We start from the raw sequence: 22,280 nt of genomic DNA on the forward strand, positions 1-22,280 counted from the left end.
TGGAGATATTTGTATAAGGGAAAACGTTGGGTATGCCGTCGATATCAAGTATGCTAACACCCATTGTGTCTATCTCTCTCTTTCTTTTTTCTAAAATGACCCTCATATCCTTCCTAAATGATACTCAATCATGTGATCTTATTGGTGCTATCCGCTAGCATACTTTATATGGGTGACATACCTATCCCTCTCTCTAAAAAATATGGATATATATTTTTTTTTTATGAAAAGAAACAAAAAACCATTATATTATAGACAAAAAATATTAGGGTTAGTACATATGATTTGGGAATTGGTAGATACTACAAGCCACGCTAAATGTTTGACAAAGGATACCACATCCTTATTAGGCGTAAGCTTATTATTTGCAAGAAAATATCACAACAGAAGAAATAGGCCTTTAACTACACACAAAAATCATATTGATCATATCTGATGAAGGAAGAGGTTTTAATTGCCTAGGAGGAAAGGGAAATGGGAGTTTTAGTTAATAGAGGGTATTACGGGGTTTTAATTTGTAGGGGTTAATTTTCGTATTATTGAAAAAATTGTGACTGATTCAATAGCCATTTCAAACTATTAAAGCTGGGAGATTGAATCTTTGTCTTGAGGAAGCGAGTGATTTTTTAGAAAAAGCGTAGCGTGAGAACTTGATATTTTCCCATAGTTCAAGGGAGAAGTGTGACATTTTCTTTGAAAAAAAAAAAAAAAAAAAAGAGGTGTTTTGACACCCTAATTTATTTGCAATATGTAAAAAATCATGACTGTTCTTAATCCTAGGGGAAGCTTAGGTGTAAAAAAATGAAATAGATGTCATGCTGCAGCCATTCGGACGGATCGTGCCGGAAGACTCAGATCAGAAAAAGAAGAAGAAGAAGAACTCAGGTCACAGACTCACAGGAGTACAGGAGCATAAACCAAGACTGGTATAGATGGAACTGCCGCAGTGTATCGAAGTGATTGCAGAGTCGATGGAATTTAAAACTCGAGATTACGGTGCTGAAGAAGCATCTCATTCGCTCCCTCGTATGCAGACGGATTCTCATCCTTTGGCTGTTCAATCTTCCTCAGAGCAGGTCCGAGTCTTCATTGACTTCATACTGTTCTTCATCTTCAAACCCCTACACGGCTTCCCCTCCCCTCCTTCATACTGTTTCTTCATCTTCTATCCTACTTGTGTTTTTTTATATTCATTTGGAACTGTTGGCATGCGTAATGAGAGAATCGCTTGAGACTGGCTTTGATTGTTTCTCTTCAAGGGTTTTATGCCATCACATATATGTGAAATTTTATATTGGAATTTATTATTCTCACACTCCATGATCTCAGGGGTTTACAAATTCTTTTGCCCTTTTTATATGGAAATCGCAGCAAAATTTTAAAATTTGGGAGTAGTAAGATATAGTGAATTTAGAAACGAAAAGGAAATCAATTTTAAACTTATTATTTTTTGAAAGCAAAGTTGAAAATTCTTTTATGAACAACCACAATTAATTAAGGCATAAGCTAATACAGAATTCAAGATGGTGTTGGATCCTTCCTTTTCCGTGGTTGAATCTATTTATTTTCTTTACCCTTCTGAGGCCTTCCTTTTAATTTGAAAATCAGTCACTCACTGAGGGCCATTCAAATGTACGGAGCCCAAATTCAGCACCTGGCGCAAATAGAAGATAGTTCTAATTTTATCTTCTGAAGTGAATTCCATTACTCCTTACAGAAGTGTAAAAATGAAAATTTATATATATATATATATATATATATAAATATATATGTAAATTTTGAAATACTCTCACATTTGACTGGAATTTAACATTTATTTTGTAACAGGGTGTGATTGTATATCATGAGAATAGTCATCTCTATGATCCTTTGAGAGCGCCAGATGCAAATTTTGGAGTTTCACCTGCAGAAGGAAAAGATGTTGAATATGGATCTACGAGAGGGAGCTTCAATGCGGCTGCTCTTCAATCGTCAGCTAGAGAATGGGCCTCTTTCAAGCGATCATTAATGCAAAAATTTTCAGTTCCTAAGACTATATCTATTTCCTCAGTAAGCTTCTCAATCATAAAGAAAAATGTCTTCTCTCCCCACTAGTCTTCCCAAAAAATAATAACAAAGAAAAGAAACAAAAAATGGAATTCTGCTGCAAATATCACCCAAGGACTTGATACTCTACTTAGACACAAGGTTATGAAGTAGTTTTGTAGCTCATGGCTTAACAAGAATGGGGTCTATACTTTGTTCAATACAATACATTTATTGAACATATGTTACCAAGCTTGAGAAACAACAGCATTATTGTGGGTGCTAGGGATGTCAATGGCGTTGATTAATACGGTTTGGAACTTGTACTTACCCCACCCCGCCTTACCCCGTGGATACCTGCCCCAATTAAGAATGGGCCATTACCCAGTGCTGGTCCTGCCTATGCATGGTCATGGGGGAGTGAGTTTAGAGATGGTGCTAACCTTCGGCTTTTTTTTGCACAAGATAGCCACTCTCAAGACTTGAACCTGGGCATTTGCCCTGGCAGCCTGAACCTTGTACCATTGCTCCAAGCAATGGCCCTTTGGTACTTACCCAAATTACCTTCTAAAATTGGTAAGTCCCATGCTTGTATTTGGGGTGGATTAGTCATGGTTTGGATTAGAAGGTCAATCTCTGTATTGGTGGAACCCGCTTTGCCATTCCTAGTGGGTGCTATTGAACTGTCATGGTTGGGTCAAAACTCATGGAGCATTTGTGTAAAATGGTAAATATATGTGAATGACAATTGGATTCCAACTTTCAGTGGCTGTATCAGAACTCATGGGGCATTTCCTTCTTTGTTTTACAGTTAGTTTCCCTCTTCAAGATTTTTGAACAGGTAGGAAGTAGATTTTTTTATGGACAGCAGGAAGCTTGGTTTTGGCTAGTTCTGGTGAATTTGTAGTCATTGCTTGAAAGAAAAAACAGTAGATGTTGACATTTTAGTCATTCTGAACTGGAGGCTTGGTTGTCTTGTCAGCTGTAAAATAACCTTTTCCTTCCAGGCTTCCAGCCCGTACAGTATGTATGAAAATAATCTGTGTACTGCCAGTATATATTGTTATACATTTATAATGGTACAAAAATAAAGGTATAATAGTCGTTATAACCAGTCATTGGATTCTCTTTTTTGTTATAGTTCGTAACATACACTATGTTGTACATCAACAACTAAATTGCTAAAATACTGAAGAGATTGCTGGCCAAAGTATATTATAGAATAATTTTTAAGAAGACAGGAAAAAGGTGAAAAGGATATAGGATAATAGGGCCACAATGGCTGTTATAACAGTTATAAAGGCAAATGTTATTACAGATTCTGTAATGGCTAATTCTTATTTTATTGGTTAATTTGAATTTTGTATTTTTATTTCAAAAAGAGGTGGGGTTTTATCTTTTTTCTGCTCTAATGGTGATACTTTGTTGCTTTTACAGATGTCCGACGTAATAGTAAAAAGTGGCAAGGGTATGTTAGCTCTCTCTCTCTCTCTCTCTCTTCATTTTCTATAGATGGGTTATCCTTTCTTTTTTCATAGATAGAAATGGGAAGTTATCCTGAATACTAGAAAACATTACTTAGTTTTACATTCATTGCTGCCTGAATATATGATGATTGGAACATATATGTGATTTCTTATTTTTATTTGGTGTGGAGTCTTGCAGAATATGAGAAACCTCCAACAAGAATGCATCTAGAAGAACTGGATGATCCACAAAAAGATGCTGAGGCAGATATCAAAATCATTACACGGCAAGAGTATATTTCACGATTACATGAACTTAAAGATGAAATATGTCATGCTTGGCGAGCCGAGGACCGTGTAACAGCTTTGAAATTATCAATCAAGGCAAGAGTTTTGGACTCATTCTATTTATTTCTATAGTGGATAATTGATATAATTGTCCACATATGTTGTCATACCTTTGTGCATTCCCTTCTTTTTAATAAATTTTCTGCTTTGTCTGTCAAAGAAAATTTTGAGATTTTTGTTATTTGAATTTTTTTTGGATTGCTTAGAAATAAACTTTATTGAGGTAGTCTTATTCCACTTGAACAAGAAACTGTATAAAGGGGAAAGGCATTCCTTCTAGAAGAAAGTGAAAACACTTCTTCTGTTCTTCATACATTGAACTCTTTCCAGAACCCGTGGGCAATGGCCCATAACTGCATTAAGCCGATGTGAATTTCCATTACAATGGACTTAGCTACTCTTAGCTATTACTTTATTGATATTCTTCTTTTATATAATAGATCCTGTAACTTTTTATGTTAAAGTGAAGACTGCAAATGCAATTCTAAACTTCTAATGAAACATCTCTCTAGGGAGCCTCTTACTCTCTTTTCAGTATGTAGAATGCATATATGTCTTGTGCTTACACTTGTTTTGATTTACTGTCTAATCATTTTAATTATACAGTGCCTTGAGCCTGTAGTCATATACTTGTACTTTACCAGGCTACATGGTCATACAGCTGGTAGTGCACTGTTCATGAATCAATAACCTAAGTATCAGATACTGCTCCATGTTGACAATTTAGAGTACACACCCAGTTTAATTAAATAGTATTAACTAATTCTTTACCAATAATTGTCAGCATTAATGTCATGAACTGATTGTGCTAATTTTATTGAATCATTTTATTTTCTACTTAATTCCTTGTGACCTATATTACTATGGATATCAAGTCATTTTTTTTTTCATTTTGGAAGATTTTGCTTTAAGCTATAATCCTCCACTGAGTGTGGACAATTATGAATTAACTATTAAACTGCATATGTCCATTTATTAGATATTCCATTGTATCTAGATAATCTATTGATTTCTAACCTTGAATGTATTAACAAACACAATGGATTCTTAATAGGAATAGTAAGCACAGTGTTTTCTACCAATCAATGTCCACATTTTGGGAATAATGGACATGACATTAGAATGCAGATTTGCCTAATTCATAAATGAACTTTTTTTGGCAGGTTGCTAGGCTTCTGATGGATACATCTGTTTTACAATTTTATCCTACAGCCTTTGTTTTAGTTACGGATGTATTGGATATACTTGGAGATATGGTGTGGGAACGCATAAAAAAGAAGGCAGAGTATGCTGATGATGGAACCAAGATTTGCTCTTTGCTAGGTTTGTTTTTTCTCTGACATTGCCCTGGTTGAGAGATGAATGCTTGTGAAATTTGTGGTTGGATTCATAATGTATGTCTGAAAATGTATGTGCAAATTTCTTCAATCCAAATTCAAATCTTGAAGAATTTATCTTGGTTTAGAAAGAAAAGGTAACATCATAGGCTTTGAAAGCCAATAAATTTGACTGCAGAAATTCAATCTTAGTTTGTTTCCAAATGCTCCTTTTTATCACATAGAGTATTGTCGACAAAAATATTGTCAATGATATTTATGATACTAACAAATGGCAAATTGTCACAGATGACTTTGAAGCCAGTGATGTTTGCGCTGATGCCAAAGAAACTTGTAATAATTGGTTCTGCAAAATTGGTTCCATCCGTGAACTTCTTCCACGCATGTAAAGTTCTACTCTTCCTCCTAATTCTACAATGCTGCTTTTTATGTGTAGTTCTGCAATTTTCATTCTTGGGTTACTCATAGATATTCTGAAATTTGTCTGCTCCACTTCAACTTTTAGGAAAGGTGGTGAAATTTCTTCTTTGAATTCATATAGGAATCACACTGGGGCTTTCTTTTAACATATTGTCTGTGCACTCAGGGTTAACCTTTATTAAGCCCAGAAGCCTCATCCAGATTCGTTATGTGCTGTCTAGTATTGTCTCCATTTGGTGCCACATTTGTTGAGCATTGCTACATAGGATGTAAGGATGATAGGAACCTAGATATACATAGTCAATTTTTTATTTATATTTGGTGCTGTCTTATTTAGTGTTTATTTTTGTGCTCCTATAATTTTTTTACCACTCTTGGTAGAGAAATTGTACAGACCTTTTCCTTCCCATATGCTGCAGTCATTTGGAAATGCTTTCCGGAGATTTGCTGTTGATTTGTGAAAGATTTGATAGTATTATCATAAAATATAAGGAAAAAATTATTGTGGCATGCCAGTCCCAACATCACTAATATTGAGCATGGGCTTCCCCATTTCTGTACTGTTATGTTCCTTCTAGTCCATTACATTATCAATTACTGATAGAGTGATTGTTGGTTCATCCAAAATACGCTTATGCAGTGATTTAAAGTGAAACTTTTCTTCTGCCTTAGGTGGTAATGGAAGAGGCATTTATGAGAGTTACTTAGGTTGGCTCCTTGTAATGTGGTTTCAAAGAGGTAGAAAAAATCTTACAACTTCAATTGAGGAAGAACTGTAGGCACTGCTAGAATTGTAGATAAGATGGTTTCTCTGACTCTGCATGAACAAATGTAAGGTAATCACAGATATAATAGAACATATGCATTTGGACCGAGTGGCTTCAATCTTCAGTTATCTTTTTTTAGAACTTGTTTGTTTTTCAAAATTTTCTTCTTGCAATAGGACTAATGTTTCTGATGCCATTTGTTCAATGTGTTGTGTTCTACACTTCAGTTACTTGGAGCTGGCGATATTGTGTTGCTGGCGTTTCTTGCGTGACCGACCTTGGGAAAATCTCAAGCGCCTAGTTATGATGATGAGAGGGTTAGCAGATCCATTGGCATCTGCATATTGTCATCTATATCTAGCCCGATGTGCCCAGAAATTGCCACCACATGATAAGGGTAAAATTTTATGCATCATGTGTGTATGTACAACTGTTTATATGTGCAATGTATCTTCACATGCTGAAAATTTTTCTAGGGTATATATCAATTTCAGCATTCCCATGCTGCTAATTGGAAACCCTACTTATATGCAACTAATTGTTTTCATTCTTCATGTAGGCATCTATTTCTTTAGTATCGTGTTAACTTTTCACAATTTTGGGACAGGATATCTTGTTACTTGTATTAACGACATCAAAGTGCGGATTATTTTGGGAAGAGAATCCATGAATGGGAATTCTTCAGAAGAAAAAAAAATATCTGTCAGCCTGTTTGAACTTGCCATCAGTTGGATCATCAAATGCTTACTCAAGGATACAGATCAGGTCAGTAATTTAGTACATGTGCAAATTTTTCTCCTCATCACTTAAATTGATGTATGCTTTGTTTCGAACTTTAAACACCTGTTTCAAAGAACTACTTTTGATGCAGTTTGCCAATGGATTTAGGATATCTTTTATTTACTTTCCATTTTTAAAGCTAGAATTAGTTGGTAGTAATTTTATTTAGATTGAATTTTTATTTTAGTTGCCAATTAGTTTAGTTCCCATTTTTAGTGAACTCCCAATTTTATTGCTTTGGTTTTCTTTTATAAGCTATGTAATGCACTAGTGACAGACAGATTTTTGGAATGAATTTGAGAAATTAGGTTTTGGTTGAACAATGGCTGCCGACCCTCTTTTCCTCCCCTCTTCTGATTTTTCCTTATCTTCTTCTTCTTCCCTCTTTATTTTCTGTTTAGTTTTTGAAAGAGAGTGACTTAAGAGTAAGTAGGAGTGTGATTGACGATCCAAGACCAGCCACCCAGTTCAGGTTCAAATACAGGTACAGGCCCAAGATCGATCTCCATTATCAGGGTTTGAGCTACAGTCGACCTTGGCTGGAACTCTCCAACCGATCAGCCAAAACTCAAGCCCTTTGGAGGGTTTCTTAAGGACCACTAGGGTGCCCTTCGACCAGAATTGCAGAGCCATCCAGGGCCTGTTGAAGCAACGGCAGGAAGTTTCCTTCTTGCCTGCGAAACCCTTCTCTGCCCAGATCTGGTTCAGGTCCTTCGATCTCTCTCACTATTGGATTGCTTGGACTGAAGCTTTAACCGAGGGATTTCCACCTATAGGCGACCCTCCTCCAGAAGTTCCAGACCAAACCGAGAAGCATTCAAGGAGTTCTCTCCTCTTTTGTTTTCCCTGGTTCTTCCGCCTTTGCTGGTTAGTATCGTGAAGAAGAAGACTTTGTTTATACACATTAATTCTGGTTATTACAAATAAGTCCCTCCAACTTCTGAATTCTTTATTAAAGACACCCCTCTTTATTAGTTTGCAAAATAACCCCTCACTCTTGGTTTTATTTCAGCTTAACCCCACTATCATCTTTATTTTCAGAATTGATCCTTCTCTTTGGTTTTAATTCCTGTTAAGTCCCTATTCACTTATTTCACTCTAAAAGGGGTTTAAATTGTACCAGAAATTACAATATTGCCCCTGGTCTTGTCTAAAGTGAACTATTTGGTTATTTAGTGTGCCCTAAGCGATCCGATTTCAATCCTTGGAACCCGGATCTGCATCAACTTTGTTCCTGATTGTGTGTATATTATGTTCTGTTGATTATCTCCAATGAACATCTGCAATAATTTCAGCATAGATATGGGCACTTTTAGATTGTTCTGGACTTTCAAAACTCCATATGACCTTTATAAATGATGTAATGTGCTATTATTATTATTTTTTTTTACCAGAGGTCTGTTTTCCTAAAATCTATGCATTTAAATGTAACAATACTGGACCTTTGCGAAACTGCCTAGATCATATAAGCTCAAACAAAAACAAAGAGAAAGAAGATGAGAAATTAAGAGAATTTTTTTAACATAATCCATATCACTTGGGTTTTGTATATTGGCTACATGACTTGTCTAGAATCTAACACTACACAATTGAGTACAAGCTGTACTAGCAATGGAATTAGGCCATCATTTAAATCAGGGCATAAAGTGGTTGAAATCATTTTCAGGAAAATAGCCCTTGTGATGCTAGAGGTAGTGATTCATTGTCTGCTCAACTTTGATAGGATTCTTGGAATGCAGTCCTTTCTGGCATTTGAGGCATGCTTAGGTTTGGCCAGGTGATACTTATAGGTAATATGGTTGTCAAGGAGCTGCCTAGGCATACAGGCACCTTGACCGCTTTGGATGCCATAGTTGCCTAGGCGGGCACCTTGGACACCTTATTCGTGTCACCTTGCATCCGGGCCCCGTCCAACGCTTGGGTTGCCGAGAAACTTTGACGACTATGCTAGTTATTCTTAGTCTTTGTGGGAACAAGTGATTCAGTTAAAGCAGGAGTTTGGCTGTTTCTTTCTTCTGCTGGTCATATTTGATCTTTCTGTAATCTATGAGCTGTCTTTCCCCATTTTTTCCTCTTAATAAATTACCATTATTCGTCATTTAATAAAAAAAATCTTAAAAACCATTCAAGACTGGATTCTATATTCCTATCTAAAGAACCCATTGCTTTGTTTATGCATCTGTTGTACCCATAGAAGATAAAAATTAAGTTTTACACTTTTTGTAATAGCTATCCCATTGACAGTAAATTTGTGAGAAAACAGTTGAGATAGTTACAAAGGGTAACACATCACATCTTGTAGCATTTTTCATGCTCCAGTGACCAAAGCTTTTGGATGAAAGGGTGTAAGAAATGGTAATTTTTTTATTTAAGTATTTTCCTATATTATTTTTCTACAGTTGACCTCGATTTTGTCTACACCAATATTTATGGGGTCATATATGAGAACTTGGACCTAATACCATGTATGGACCAAAAATTCTTTGAAAAAAAAAAAACCAATAATCCCTTACAAGACTTTGCAATTCTAGATTATACCAATGGGACATCGTGTTAAATGCCTAAGAAGATTGAGACCAAGGATTGACATCTCGATCTTGAGGCCGGTTTCAACAAAGCCCGAAACCAAGATATGGAATTGAAACGGTTGAAACCTGGTTTTTTCTGGGCAAAACTCGACATGTTATGGGCTGGTCAAAACTGATCAAAACTACCAAAAACCGGTCAAAACTCCCAAAACTAGTCGAAACCATTCAAATGTGCAAAATATGTTGAAACCAGGTCAAAACTTGGTACGAATCAGTATTGACTCAAGATTTCGTCTCGGTTTTTGTCAAAACCAAATTTATGAACTATGATTGAGACATCAATCTCTATCCACTTCAACTAATCATTTAGTCTAATGGGTTTCCTTTTAGAACCTCATTTACCATTTTCGTATTAAGAGAAGCAACATATTTTTAATTAAGAAGAAAGCTACAGCTACAGAAACATTTAATAAAGATCCAGTATACAAAAATACCCAAGGAGAGAAAAATTATGCCATGTATCTTACAGATGAGCTTCACATCCTTGTAATCTTGAGGGACATATCTCAATTACTTAGTCAGTTAACATTTGTATTTATGCACTATTTTTATTCAATTTATAGTTTTAAAAAATTAGAGAAAATCAGCATAAATGCTTTCAGTCTTCTATAGTGAAATATGCAGTTCCTAGAAATTGCAAGTATGAATCAGTAATTCCTCTTAATTATTGATTTTAATTTCATAATATCTCTGTAAAGATGCAGTTAGGTGATGTACTTGTGGAACTGGGTTTGCGAGCAAATGTAGCAAACTCTTCCGTTGACTTTCCATGTATATCAGTTGTTCTTCATCATCTCCTCAAGGAACTTCCAGCTGAAGTCATCAGCTCTAATGCTTTGGAGATCATGCAGCTTATTGAGCGCAGCAAGGATTATTCCTTTGATCAGGTATTTATTACATGGCCTTTGCCATGCTTCTTTCTATACTATCCATTGTATCTTTCATTAAACTTGCACCCGTTTCACCTAAGCAGTTTTAAACTTCTAATTGTGCAGTATTTGAACTATATGCTGCTTGGATTTAAGCTCTGCGAAAGGATACCACTTATGGATGCTGTTGATGCTTTATTGATCAAAGTTTTTCAGGTATTCAGCTGTCTATGCTCTTAATTGATTTACAGAAGCCATTGCTATTGTATTACTCTGAATTTATGAATCCTTTAGTGCTTATTAAATGATGCATAGCCGCCTTTGACTTGTATTTTTCATAATTTTTATTGATGCACAAAGCCCTCTACTTTCTTTTTATTATTATTATTATTATTATTATTTGTGTTATTTAATGCTCTGCTTTGGGACATTTTTGAGGATTTTGTAAGTGGCTTGAACTGATTGTTCTGCTGTAAGATAGGAAGTTTGGTTGTTCTTGTTCAAGTGATTGTCTTGTTAAGGGTTCTTTTGCATTGGGGTTAGTTGTATTTTTGGCAAAAGGTTGATGTGTTGCTGTGTCTCTCCAATGTGTTTTGGCCAAGGTTTCTGGACTTCTTCTGATGCGGTTAACGTTTTCAGAGTTATAGGGTGATGGTTTTCGAAGAGAATCCAGAGAGTTGTAGCTTAGTGTGGAGTTCATGGAAAGTCAATTCTTTTAGTGAGTGGGTATGTTCATTAGGATTAGGAGAATCTGGAGGGTTTATCGTTAGTAATTTTGGTATTTTTTGCACAGAGCAGATTTGTTCCTTTATACACTTTGTATTTTTTTGTGAAGCTTGGTTATATACTTGTATGCGTTCCTCCTTTTTGATTATGTTCTATAGAAGGTATTGTCTTCCTATTAAAAAAAAAATGTTGTGAATTGCAACTTTGCATTTCCCCTGGGGTTGCTCTTTTTTTCCTTTCCCTTCGTTTTTTTATTAATCTAATGATCATGGTAAAATGTTAAATCCACACTCATTACATCCTTGATCTTTCCATCATTTGTGTTTTTATTTCCAAGGTGCATGGAAGAATAATTGCTACTTTTCTGGATTTGATATATCCTTTAATATAGATTTCCATTTGTCCTTCTATAAATACATTGAACATATCGAGTGTAAGAGGCATGTACACATAATGTAGACCAAAGAGACAAAATAGAGTCCTCTGCCTTTGATACCAAGTTTGTTCAAGAAGTTTGTATAGTGGTTGCGTTTAAAAAAAAAAATTTAAATGTAAAGGAGTAAATGGGTTCCAAACATACCGACATTTTTTTCCCAGTAGGGATTATATATTGAGTTACTTGCTTCGAGTGTGAGAGCTTAAGCAGATTTCTTTTGATGTAAGATTATCATGTTTTCAATTTTATCATATCCACAAATACAGGTGGTTGCTCAATATGATGGCCTTGATGAGTACTTGAAGGTTGTCGATGCTTACTTGGATATTATTCTTCACTATCAAATGGTAAGTTCGGTGGACTTGGTGATCATCTCCTTTTGCTTCTTACTTTCACTTCGTCTCTTTGATTTGAAATGTTATTCTTCTTTCCTGTTAGAAAAGTCTATCATTGTAGCACATTCCAATTATGTAAATGGAAAGTTCACATATTCATTGATTATTTATTCCAGTAAAACTAATTTCTTAGTGAGAAGCACGTTTTAAGTAATCGAGTGTTAGAACGTTGGAATACTGCTGTGAATGTATAATGGAAAATGGAAAATTGGAAATATCATATAATATGGGTAATATGGGAACACATATTTGAATATAAAGGTAAACTTGTAATTTTGAAAAATTCCATATAATAGAGTTGGGAGGGGTCAATGACACCCTAACTCATTTCTCCCAACTCTCCTTTTTTCTCCTTCCTCTCCTCCTCTTCACTTGTTCTGGTTTAACTCAATCAATGATAAACTCAACTTAGTCTCAAAGTGCCAAGTCAATGGGTTTGAGAATCAACCTAGGTTGCTGATCCTATTTCATCTCTCCTCTAGAACCCTGATGTAACAAAAGGTTCCAAGGAAGAGAAGACCATGTAAGAATCAAAGTGAAAACCTAAAGGTCACTGTTTGTGAAGATTTCAGTGAGGTTTGGAGGTACAAACTCATCGCTTTTAAAACATCTAACATGGTTGAGATCTCTACTCTTCCTTTCTCTCATTTTAGCTATCTGATAGATAACTCTTTCCCCTTCCTTTGTGTTCAGATTGTTATACAAAGGGAAAAAGCTACGTCTGAGAAAATTGAGGAAGGTGAAATGGAAAAGGAAAAGGAAAAGTAGTTGATTGTGTAAAGAAGATGGGAGAAGACCTGCCAAGAGCCCTCTTCTGACTAGGTTGATGGCTAAAGGATATATCTAAGTGTACAACAACAACAATCATAACCATATCCCAACTGAATGGGGTCGGCTACATGGATCCAATATGGAAAATAAAAAGTAAAGAAGCATAAAAGAGCGGTTAAAGAAGAAACTTGGAGATAAAAGAAGTACAGCAGTATAGAAAGACGCATCATGCGAACATCCCCTATAGGGGGTTGGCAACATGGGTCCTTGTCCTCCACGTAACTCTATCCGAAGTCATACTAGAGTCAAGCCCTACTGTTTGCATATCGTTTTGGCACCACTTCGTTAATAGTCATCTTTGGCCTGCCCCTACATTTCTAGCTCCCACCAAATGAATCTGATCACTCTTCCTTACTGGTAAGGGTGTCAATCGGTTAGATACTCAAACCGATTCAATTCGGCTCTGTTCGGTTTCGGTTTCGGTTTCAATTCAGTTATGATATGCAGTTTTAATTCGGTTTTATTCCTCGGTTTTAATTTGGTTTTATTCCTCGGTTTTAATTCGGTTATGAAAATGGTTCCACTTTTGAACTATGGCTATGATGGACCAAAGGCCATAATAGACTCAAGTTATGGGTCTTATGGCCATTGCTAACTCCAAAATTATTTTAGCTTGTAAATATGTGATGATAAATTGCAAAAACACTTACCACAGAGCTTGCAAAAAACACTCTTGAATGATAAGACCAATTCGGTTCGGTTTCGGTTTGAACCAATGGTTCTGACACCCTAAACCGAAATCGAGCCGAACTGAATAGCATACTCACATATTCAAACCGAATAAATTTGGTTCGGTTTCGGTTTTGCTATTCGGTTTCGGTTTGAAATTGACACACTTACTGGGGCCTCCATAGGTCTCCGTTGCACATGGCCATACCACCTTAATCGTCTCTCACGGAGTTTGTCTTGGATAGGTGCAACCCCCAAGTCATTTATAATACGTTCATTCCTTACCCTATCTCTCTTGGTCTTGCCGCGTAGACCTTGCAACATTCTCATCTCCGCTACACTCAAATTGATTATCAGGAAACATTTGCTTCACTGGGAAACTCAATTCCATAAGAGTTATCCTATCCTTGGAAGCAAATCAAGATTGACCCCTTGTATCAATTTGATGTGAAGATTGCCCTTCTTATGCTGACTTGGAAGAGGAAGTGTATATGTAAGTACTTCCTAGCTTCAAGTTTCCCATAGCTGAAGGCAAAGTGTGCCGGCTTAGGAAGGCCTTCTATGGCGTTAAACAGTCACCAAAGATGTGGTTCGAAAGATTTTGGTAGGCCATATTAAGAAATGGGTACACACAAAACCAAGTGGATCACCAACTATTCACCAAAAGAGGTTATGGTAGGATTATAGCTCCAATCTCTTAGTTGTTAGATATTATAGCACAGCTGGGAACGACGAAGAAGTAAAGAGCCTCAAAACCTTTTTAGCACAACAATTTGAAATCAAAGATCTGGGTACTTTGAAGTACTCCTTAGGAAATGAAGTGTTGAGGTCAAGAAAGGGATTTCATATCTGTCAGAAGAAAATATGTGTTGCATCTCTTGGAAGAAACATGGATGTTAGGGTGTAAACCTGTGAATTCTTGCATTGATCCAAATCATAAGCTAGAGGAAGATAGTGGTCATCCTTTGATTGACATAAGGAGGTATCGAAGGCTTGTAGGAAAGTTAATATACCTCTCTCTCTCTCACTCGTTCAAATATGGCATATGTTGTAGGAGTGATTAGCTAGTTTACGCATGCTCCTAAAATTTTTCAAATTTATGCCATATACTGCATTCTCAAGTACTTGAAGTCCAAGCTAGGAAGGGGACTGTTGTATACCATACATAACCACTTGAGCTGTGGTTGGTTGTTGACCAACGGAAAGCATGGGAGAAAGAAAGAAAGAAGAAAGAGAAGTGGCTTTAGCCTCCTCCCATTCAGTAATATTACTAAATCTTCTACGTACTTCCTTGTATAAGGCACTATGGGAGGAGTTCGTGCGATGATCTGCCAAGATATCGGCAGCATCGTTCACAAGTTCCTCTATAGAAATAGGAGGACCCGGGGTAGCTTGCTGCCATGATATCCTCCATCACCTGATTGGTGATGAATTGAATTAGGTCAGGAAATGGGGTTAGCCCCTCTTGCAAACAGATAGATAACACCTCCAGGGAGATGGAGGTCTTTATAGACAAAAACAACGCATTTATAAATGAATTAAATATTCTATAATTCACAAATTGGATTGAGGCCTTACATAGGTGCTGATTGTACCGGCTCCATGACTGATGGGTTTATGTCAGGGTATTGCTCCTTTATAGGTGGAAAGCTGGTTACTTGGAGAAGCAAGAAGCAATCGGTTGTTGTTAGATCAAGCGCTGATGCAGCATTTGTAGCCATGGCACATGGAGTTTGTGAACTCTTATAGTTGAAAAAAGGTTAGCTCAAGAACTGAAAATAAGACTGCTATCAGCATTGCAGTGCCCACAATCTTGTGCAGCATGATGACTCAAAGCAAATTGAAGTTGATCATTGCTTTATAAAGGAGAAAATTCATTTCAAGTGTATTTGTACTGCCTTTGTGAAGGCCAAAGATCAATTAACTGTTGGAGGGTCCACCCAAAACCTTAAGGCATTAAGTGGAGATAGTTGCTCAACTATATGAATGCACCAAGGACTGAACTTAACCTATGGGGGACTATGCCTCTATAACACCCAACATCTCAACACTCCCCTTCACGTGTACCTTCGGCATACCTGGCTTTACACGCGGATAAATAACTTAGGGAGTACAACAAACAAACCTGAGCTCTGATACCATATCGGAGGATCCATCCCAAAACCTGAAGGTGTTAGATGGAGATAGATCCTCAAGTATATGAATGTTGAAATGCAACCCTAAAATGATGCAGAAAAGGATGGGAAAACAAGAACAAACGATCACACAATGCACATAGATTTACGTGGTTTGGCCAAAATTTTCCTACTTCCACAATGAGATGAGATCCTGCTTCAATATCAGTGGAGAGTAGGGTTACAGCACATGTCCACACACCTTTCTCAGATTGCTTACAGAGAAAGATTCTTCACTACAAATATATAGCGAAACCCTTTACGGCCCCAAAGCAATCATCCCAATTCTGTTGCAGATGGAATCTAAGACATCGTACCCCCATCAATGAAGGCACCAAGGACTGAACTTAACCAATGTGGGACTATACCTCTGTAATTCCCAACTTCTCAACATTAACTAAAGGGACAAAGGCTCAATTTTTCCATGCCCTTTTGAGCAAGTTGAGCATGTATGGTATCTACTCCGTCGAGTTAGGTCGTGCTCCTAAGATTCCCTTGTAAATCGCTCGCCGATGAGGTGGCACATAGCTCGAAACAGAAGATGGGAACATAACACCAAGAGGAGGGTGATTAGGCTGACGTGTCACTGGAGCTGGAGTCAGTCGGTGACGTGGCATGTCTGATAATGCATGTGGCCTCATTAAGTACGTACGACCTCCTTGCTTCACCTTGATGGTGTTCCGTGCACCATTATAGAGAATGCCTGCATGTCGCTGCCAAGGTCGCCCTAGAAGAATGTCGCAGTTTGCCAATGAGGTGACCAAACAGGTGACATGGTACTGTAACGGCCCAAACTGTAGGTGTACTCGAACAACTGCAGTGGCCTCTTCTCGAGCTGTGGGTCCAAAACCTCGCACATAAATCTTCTTGAAAAGCTGCTTTTGTGGAAGGTTGTGTGCTCGAACAACTTCAGTAGATATGAAGTTTGCTTCTGCCCCAGTATCAACAACTGCATGAACATCAGTATGGTTGGAGCCGTGCAGGAGAGCACCCTTCTGTCTGAAGAGAGGAGCCTTATCAACTAGTTTATTCGAAAAGGATGAAAGGCTAGCTGAATGAGCTTCTACATCCTCATCTTCATCATTAACAATATCATCGTCCTCGAGGGGATAAGGATATAAATGAGATTCATCTTCACTCTTCTCTGTCGGCTGCTTCTCAGCTACGTTCACAGAACGAGTCCTGTTGGGACACTTGTTGGAATAGTGATCCTTCTCGCCACAACTATGGCATATGGTATTCTTCACCCCAACACTATCCTTGTTGAACTCTGACCTTTTCTCTTTAACTCTGCGAGCTTCAGACTTCTTTTCCTCCATACGTGGTGGAGGTCTATGAACTAAAGGAGTCTTGAGCATACCCTTCCAATAAATGGACTTCTCTTCAGCTGTCTTGGCATGAGCCGCTGCCACATCAACAGACCTGAAATCAGTGTTAGCCAACTCAAATCGAATCTCAGTACTTAATCCACTGATATATCGCATCACCCGTTGCTGGTCTGTTTCCTGAAGCCGACACCTTGAAGACAGTTTGTGGACTTCGAGGGTGTAAGAATCCACATCTTTGTTCCCTTGTTGCAAGTTAAGTAATTTATGGAACATTACCTTTTTATAATTAAGGGGAACAAATTTTTCAGTCAGGATCTGCTTCATGACCTCCCAATTGATAACGGGTCCAAGTCTTCTGACAAACCTTGCATGTAGAACATCATCCCACCATGAACATGCATACCCAATAAACTTGGTGATGATGAGTTCACACTTCTTCACGTCTGGAAGAGACTTATACGCAAAAATCCTCTTCACTTTGGTAAGCCAGTCAAGAAATTCCTCAGGTCCCTTTTCACCACTGAACTCGGGAACCTCAACTTTGATGCCATAATCTCTGTCAGAAAATTGCCGGGTAACATCCTGGGGAACAACCGGATCAGATTGTTGCCTCTGAGGTGTGTCTTCGATCCGTAAAGTGTTGAGCTGAGGGGGTAATGTAGAGGATCCTTCTTCAGCTCGCTTGTCGGACCTCCTCATAAAGGCAATCATCTCTTCCATAAACTTATCAAACTTGGCTTCAGTCCTCCCAAGCCTAGCATCAGTATTCTGTTGGTTCTCGGCTAACTCACGATACAATTTGTGCAACTCAGCATTGGTGATGTGACTTGCCATGGTTAGAAAATTGCAGGAAAACCTGGCTCTGATACCACTTGATGCGGATCCGGATTCCAAGGACCGAAATCGGATCGCTTAGGGCCCACAAGAATGACTAAAATCTCAAATTTAATGGTTGAAGGGTATTCTTGTAATTTCAGAAACAAGCAGGGCCTTAGAAATAATTATATGGTAGCTGGGGTAGTTCTAGAACTAAAACTTTAATACAAAGGCTTATTCTGAATTTTACCAAAGAGAAAAGGGGTAATGGAATATAACTTTTGGGAATAAGGGCTTAATTGTAATAACAGGGAAATTCTTTTAAAATAAAAAAAAAAACCTGTTCTTCTTCTTCTTCTTGTCGTGAGAACCAGAAACCAGCGGACAGAAAAAAAAACTTCCGATCGGTAGGACTCCTTCGATAGGGCTTGGTTTGACCTGAAATTCGAAACGAAGGTTGCCAGCCTTAAAGTCTCTTGATTCCGGCGGATAGATATCTCAAACAGCAAGCTTCAATCAGGTAAAACAAGTTTTGAACTTCTCCAGGCGGCAAGCAAGAGCCAGATCTGAATCTGAGATCGATTTCTCACAGCAGAACCAAGCTTGGGAGGAGATCTTCTAGGGTTTGTGTCGCCTAGGAGGTAGCAACCTTCGGTCCAAATCTCAGACCTGATCGATGGGTTTTCAAGGTTCAGCAACACGTTTTGTACACCTGATATTACCGCCCAGAACAGAGCATGGACAGCAAGCAAAGAAGGAAAAAAAACCAAGAGAAGAAGATAAGAGTGGGAAAAGAAGATTTCAGAGAATCAGGGAGGGAGAAAATAGCCCACGGCAGCCATGGTTTTCATACCAAATTTCAATTCTTCAAAAAAAACTTCAAATCTCTCTAAAAACTCCATCGATTACATGTCCAATATAAAGGAAAAATCAGACAATTAATGGCAACTACTTGAAAATAGAAACTAATCTATATAGCAACTAAATAAAAATCAAATCTAAATTAAAATACTATCAAACTAATTTCTAAACCAAAAAAGAAAGTAAATAGTAAAATTCTCAAATCAAAGAGATCCCTTCCATCGCCCAACTGCATCACTGTGAAGATAGAAATAACCTGAAATTGGTTGGATATCATTATTTATTACTTGTTTATGGAATAAAATGCTTAAAACACTTGTTTTGCATGTATCGTAAATGTATCCATGCATATAAAAGCGTATCTTAAGTGTATCTAGTGTCTCTTAACATCTATTTGATACATCTCTGAGACATCTCTTAAAACCAGTATTCTGTTATGCTTCCCGAAACTGGTATTTGACACCTTGTCGCAGGTGAGCATAAACAAAAAATTAGAAAGAAAAATAAAGAATCACAGAGAGAATCAAATTTTTGCCAAATTTCAAGAATCAAAATCCCAAAAAATTGTTCTTGAGAATTTATACCAATGCACCCCATCCTCCTAGCCTTCTCCATGAAGCTGACTCTTCACATATCTCATTAGCCAATTTACAACTAAATTCTTGTTCATGACATGCAACTTCCTAAAACTGAACCCTCCTGATGTTTCTGGTTCAATACACATTTCCATTTCACTGGATCAAATTTGTTCTTCATATTTAGTTGTTTCTAGCAATTGTGCTTTTGATGACTGTGATTCTCCTTCTTAGAGATAAGTTCTTCTATATCACCAACCTCTCTTGGTCCTGTAGCACAGTCCCACTAATGGGATTTGAAACCACTTTGTCACTTGTTTTATCCCTTATAGGAGGCACAAATATGAATGGAAGAAAGTGAAGCATAACAAGCCAATTGCTCCAATATCACCCAAATTTGTCCACACTGGCGCAAGGAATCTTTTTTAATGTTGCTTCTCCTTTCGCTGCCTAGTTTGGAAACTATGGTTTAAGTTGCATATATATCTTCCTCTTTCTTCACCAATTTTTGCATTATTCTTGGATATAAATTTGGCTGCCAATGTCAAAAATTTCTTAACAGTTTGCATGCAGAATATTCAATGATAAGCTATACTTCTGTCAGATAATTTTATGGTTTTTATCTGACACTTTCTACCTTAAAATTTCATAATTATGCCAGGGTAATTATTTGACCATCATTTTAGATGGCATTTCAGACCGAGCATGCAATAAAGGAGTTGCTGAGAATGAACTAGGCAGCTTGCAGACCATTTTTATAAAGCTTCTTTCTCATTTCGAGGACTTGAATGATGTGTTGGCATTGGTAAGCTTCTTCTTGTGTTTTACTGTAAGTGACCTGATATTGATTTCTTTGTTCCCACATGAAGCAGTTTCAGTGGCTCGCTGACTCCGGACTCAACTTGGTGATCGGTAGAGTTGAGTCCACAGCAAAGCCTGAAGAGTGGGGTCAACCCTCTTAAAACCTTTAGCATGAAATAGTTGAGCCAACAACTTGACCTGTTTTGCCCTCGTGATGTGCTGGGTCATACACAATTACACATCTACTGAAAATTATGCGGATATTATTAAATTGAAAATTAATTATACACAAGTGCAATGGCTACACTGAAGACGTTAGTTCGTAATACTTTCTAAGCACCATTATCACCACAGCACACCTCTTTTCTGTGGTTAAATTGGCAGTTATAATATTCGACTTAAATGATTAAAGCATTTCCAACTACGTGGGTTGGGTACTCATATCCTATTCCACCATTCTACTTCATTCTTCAGATCATTAGGCCTGGTGGGCTCTTGTTTGTTCTGATTTTTGCCAAAAGAAAAAAAGTTGCAAATATTCAAATAGACCCATTAGGCAGATTAGATAACCTAATAAGCTAGTAACCCTTAAAACAGAATCCAATGGGTTTTAATCTCACAAGCAAGGTTCTTAATTTCCTATTGCGGAGGGATTTCAACCCCATCGAAAATGTTTTGGCAAAATGGTCGAAATCCCACTGAATTTGATCCATGTTGGTGGCCAAAACCTGGAATTATGCCCTGAAACTTCAGAGATTGCCTATGTAAGCATGTTTACACATGTTTGAATCATTAGATTGGGGGGGGGGAACACAAAGTGATAGTTTGGCTTCACATCCTATGACATATAACAGCAATGTCCTCTATCTGAATAATCTCTCAAAGTCCATCATAGCAGCCCTATAAGTGGAATTTTAAAATTTGGGGGAAAATGGTCAAATGATGCTTCAAATGCACCAAAATGTTGAAGTAGATGCTCCACGGTTGACCACCACATAGTTGTCAAGCCGACTAGGTGAACCAAGGCATTGGAGGGCACCTAGGCACCCTGCACCCTAGGCGTGCAGTATATGTAATATAGCAATGACAATTTTATGCAATTATGCTTATTTGAAATATAAAAGTCATATCAATACAATATTATATAATTATACTTGCAATGCCCTCCCGTACTTTTCTCACCCTGTAAACCTCCTCCAAAACCAGATTTACCTCCTCCAGTCATCCGTCCCTGTTGTATGTATACTCCAGGTTCTTCTTCCTCTTCTCCCCTCAAATCTTTTCCTGGACTTCATGACACTGGTCCAGATGTTCATGGTGTTCGTCGAGTTTGGAAAATCAAACCTCAGTCCAAGCTACTGGATGTTCTGATCCTATTTCTCCTGCTGAGGCAGCTTTGAGTTGGCAGGCAGAAAATGCTACAGTCCAAAACCAGTACCTTGAAAGAATATTAGCCCAAACTCAACAGACTCATGGTACTCTATCCCATCATGACCATCTTCTTCAATCTCTCCGACAAGAAATTGACCAGGTTCACCTTGAACTTGCTAGAATCTCTTCTAGTGTTGCTGATACCACTACCGCCTTTGCCTTTATTGGCCAAAAAGAGAAGCACCTCAGGTATCTTGAAGCACAGCTTCATTAGATGCAGCAACAACAACCTCGGGTTCCCTCTTTTGCCTCCTCTCAACGGCAACATCAACCTCTTCCAGTGATAGTTCCAAGCTTCATCCCGCAAGATCCTTTTGCTATGTATGTCTTTCCGGCGCCTCCTGAAGAATTGAAAGAACTTCAACGTCAACAACGTGCTCTTCCCAAAAGAACACGCGCAGGCAGAGGACGTGCTTGCAATAGTAGACTACCTCCAGCATGGACATCCACTTCTGCCCTTATGGATCTTAGTGATTATGAAGATGAATATGCAGATGCCCTCCCAACACAACCTCCTCCCTTTACCCCTTACCCTATGCCGATTTCATATCCTGCACCTCCACCTCCTAATCCTTTACGGACCCCATCCGTAGTTCCCCCGACCACAACTACTTCTACTCCTGTGACTACTACACCA

General features: G+C 37.8%; 1 protein-coding gene across 2 annotated transcripts in view; it reads left to right on the forward strand.

Annotated features, from left to right (window-relative positions):
• Positions 1–631: 631 nt before the first annotated feature.
• The window catches only part of LOC122093323 (VPS35 endosomal protein-sorting factor-like), a 33,799-nt gene continuing 12,150 nt past the window's right edge, over positions 632–22,280 (forward strand). Inside the window, exons 1-12 of one of the 2 annotated variants that reach the window (XM_042663629.1) lie at positions 632–1,076; positions 1,828–2,049; positions 3,463–3,493; positions 3,691–3,875; positions 5,003–5,162; positions 5,465–5,561; positions 6,591–6,760; positions 6,971–7,128; positions 10,436–10,618; positions 10,727–10,816; positions 12,029–12,109; positions 20,073–20,216. In XM_042663629.1, coding sequence (XP_042519563.1) covers positions 933–1,076; positions 1,828–2,049; positions 3,463–3,493; positions 3,691–3,875; positions 5,003–5,162; positions 5,465–5,561; positions 6,591–6,760; positions 6,971–7,128; positions 10,436–10,618; positions 10,727–10,816; positions 12,029–12,109; positions 20,073–20,216 — 1,665 coding nt within the window. In that variant the 5' untranslated portion in view covers positions 632–932. Of the gene's footprint in view, positions 1,077–1,827; positions 2,050–3,462; positions 3,494–3,690; positions 3,876–5,002; positions 5,163–5,464; positions 5,562–6,590; positions 6,761–6,970; positions 7,129–10,429; positions 10,619–10,726; positions 10,817–12,028; positions 12,110–20,072; positions 20,217–22,280 lie in introns of both variants that reach the window. The other variant, XM_042663628.1, reaches the window with a different exon arrangement.

This window comes from Macadamia integrifolia, chromosome 11 (genome assembly GCF_013358625.1).
Source record: "Macadamia integrifolia cultivar HAES 741 chromosome 11, SCU_Mint_v3, whole genome shotgun sequence".
NCBI lineage: Eukaryota > Viridiplantae > Streptophyta > Magnoliopsida > Proteales > Proteaceae > Macadamia > Macadamia integrifolia.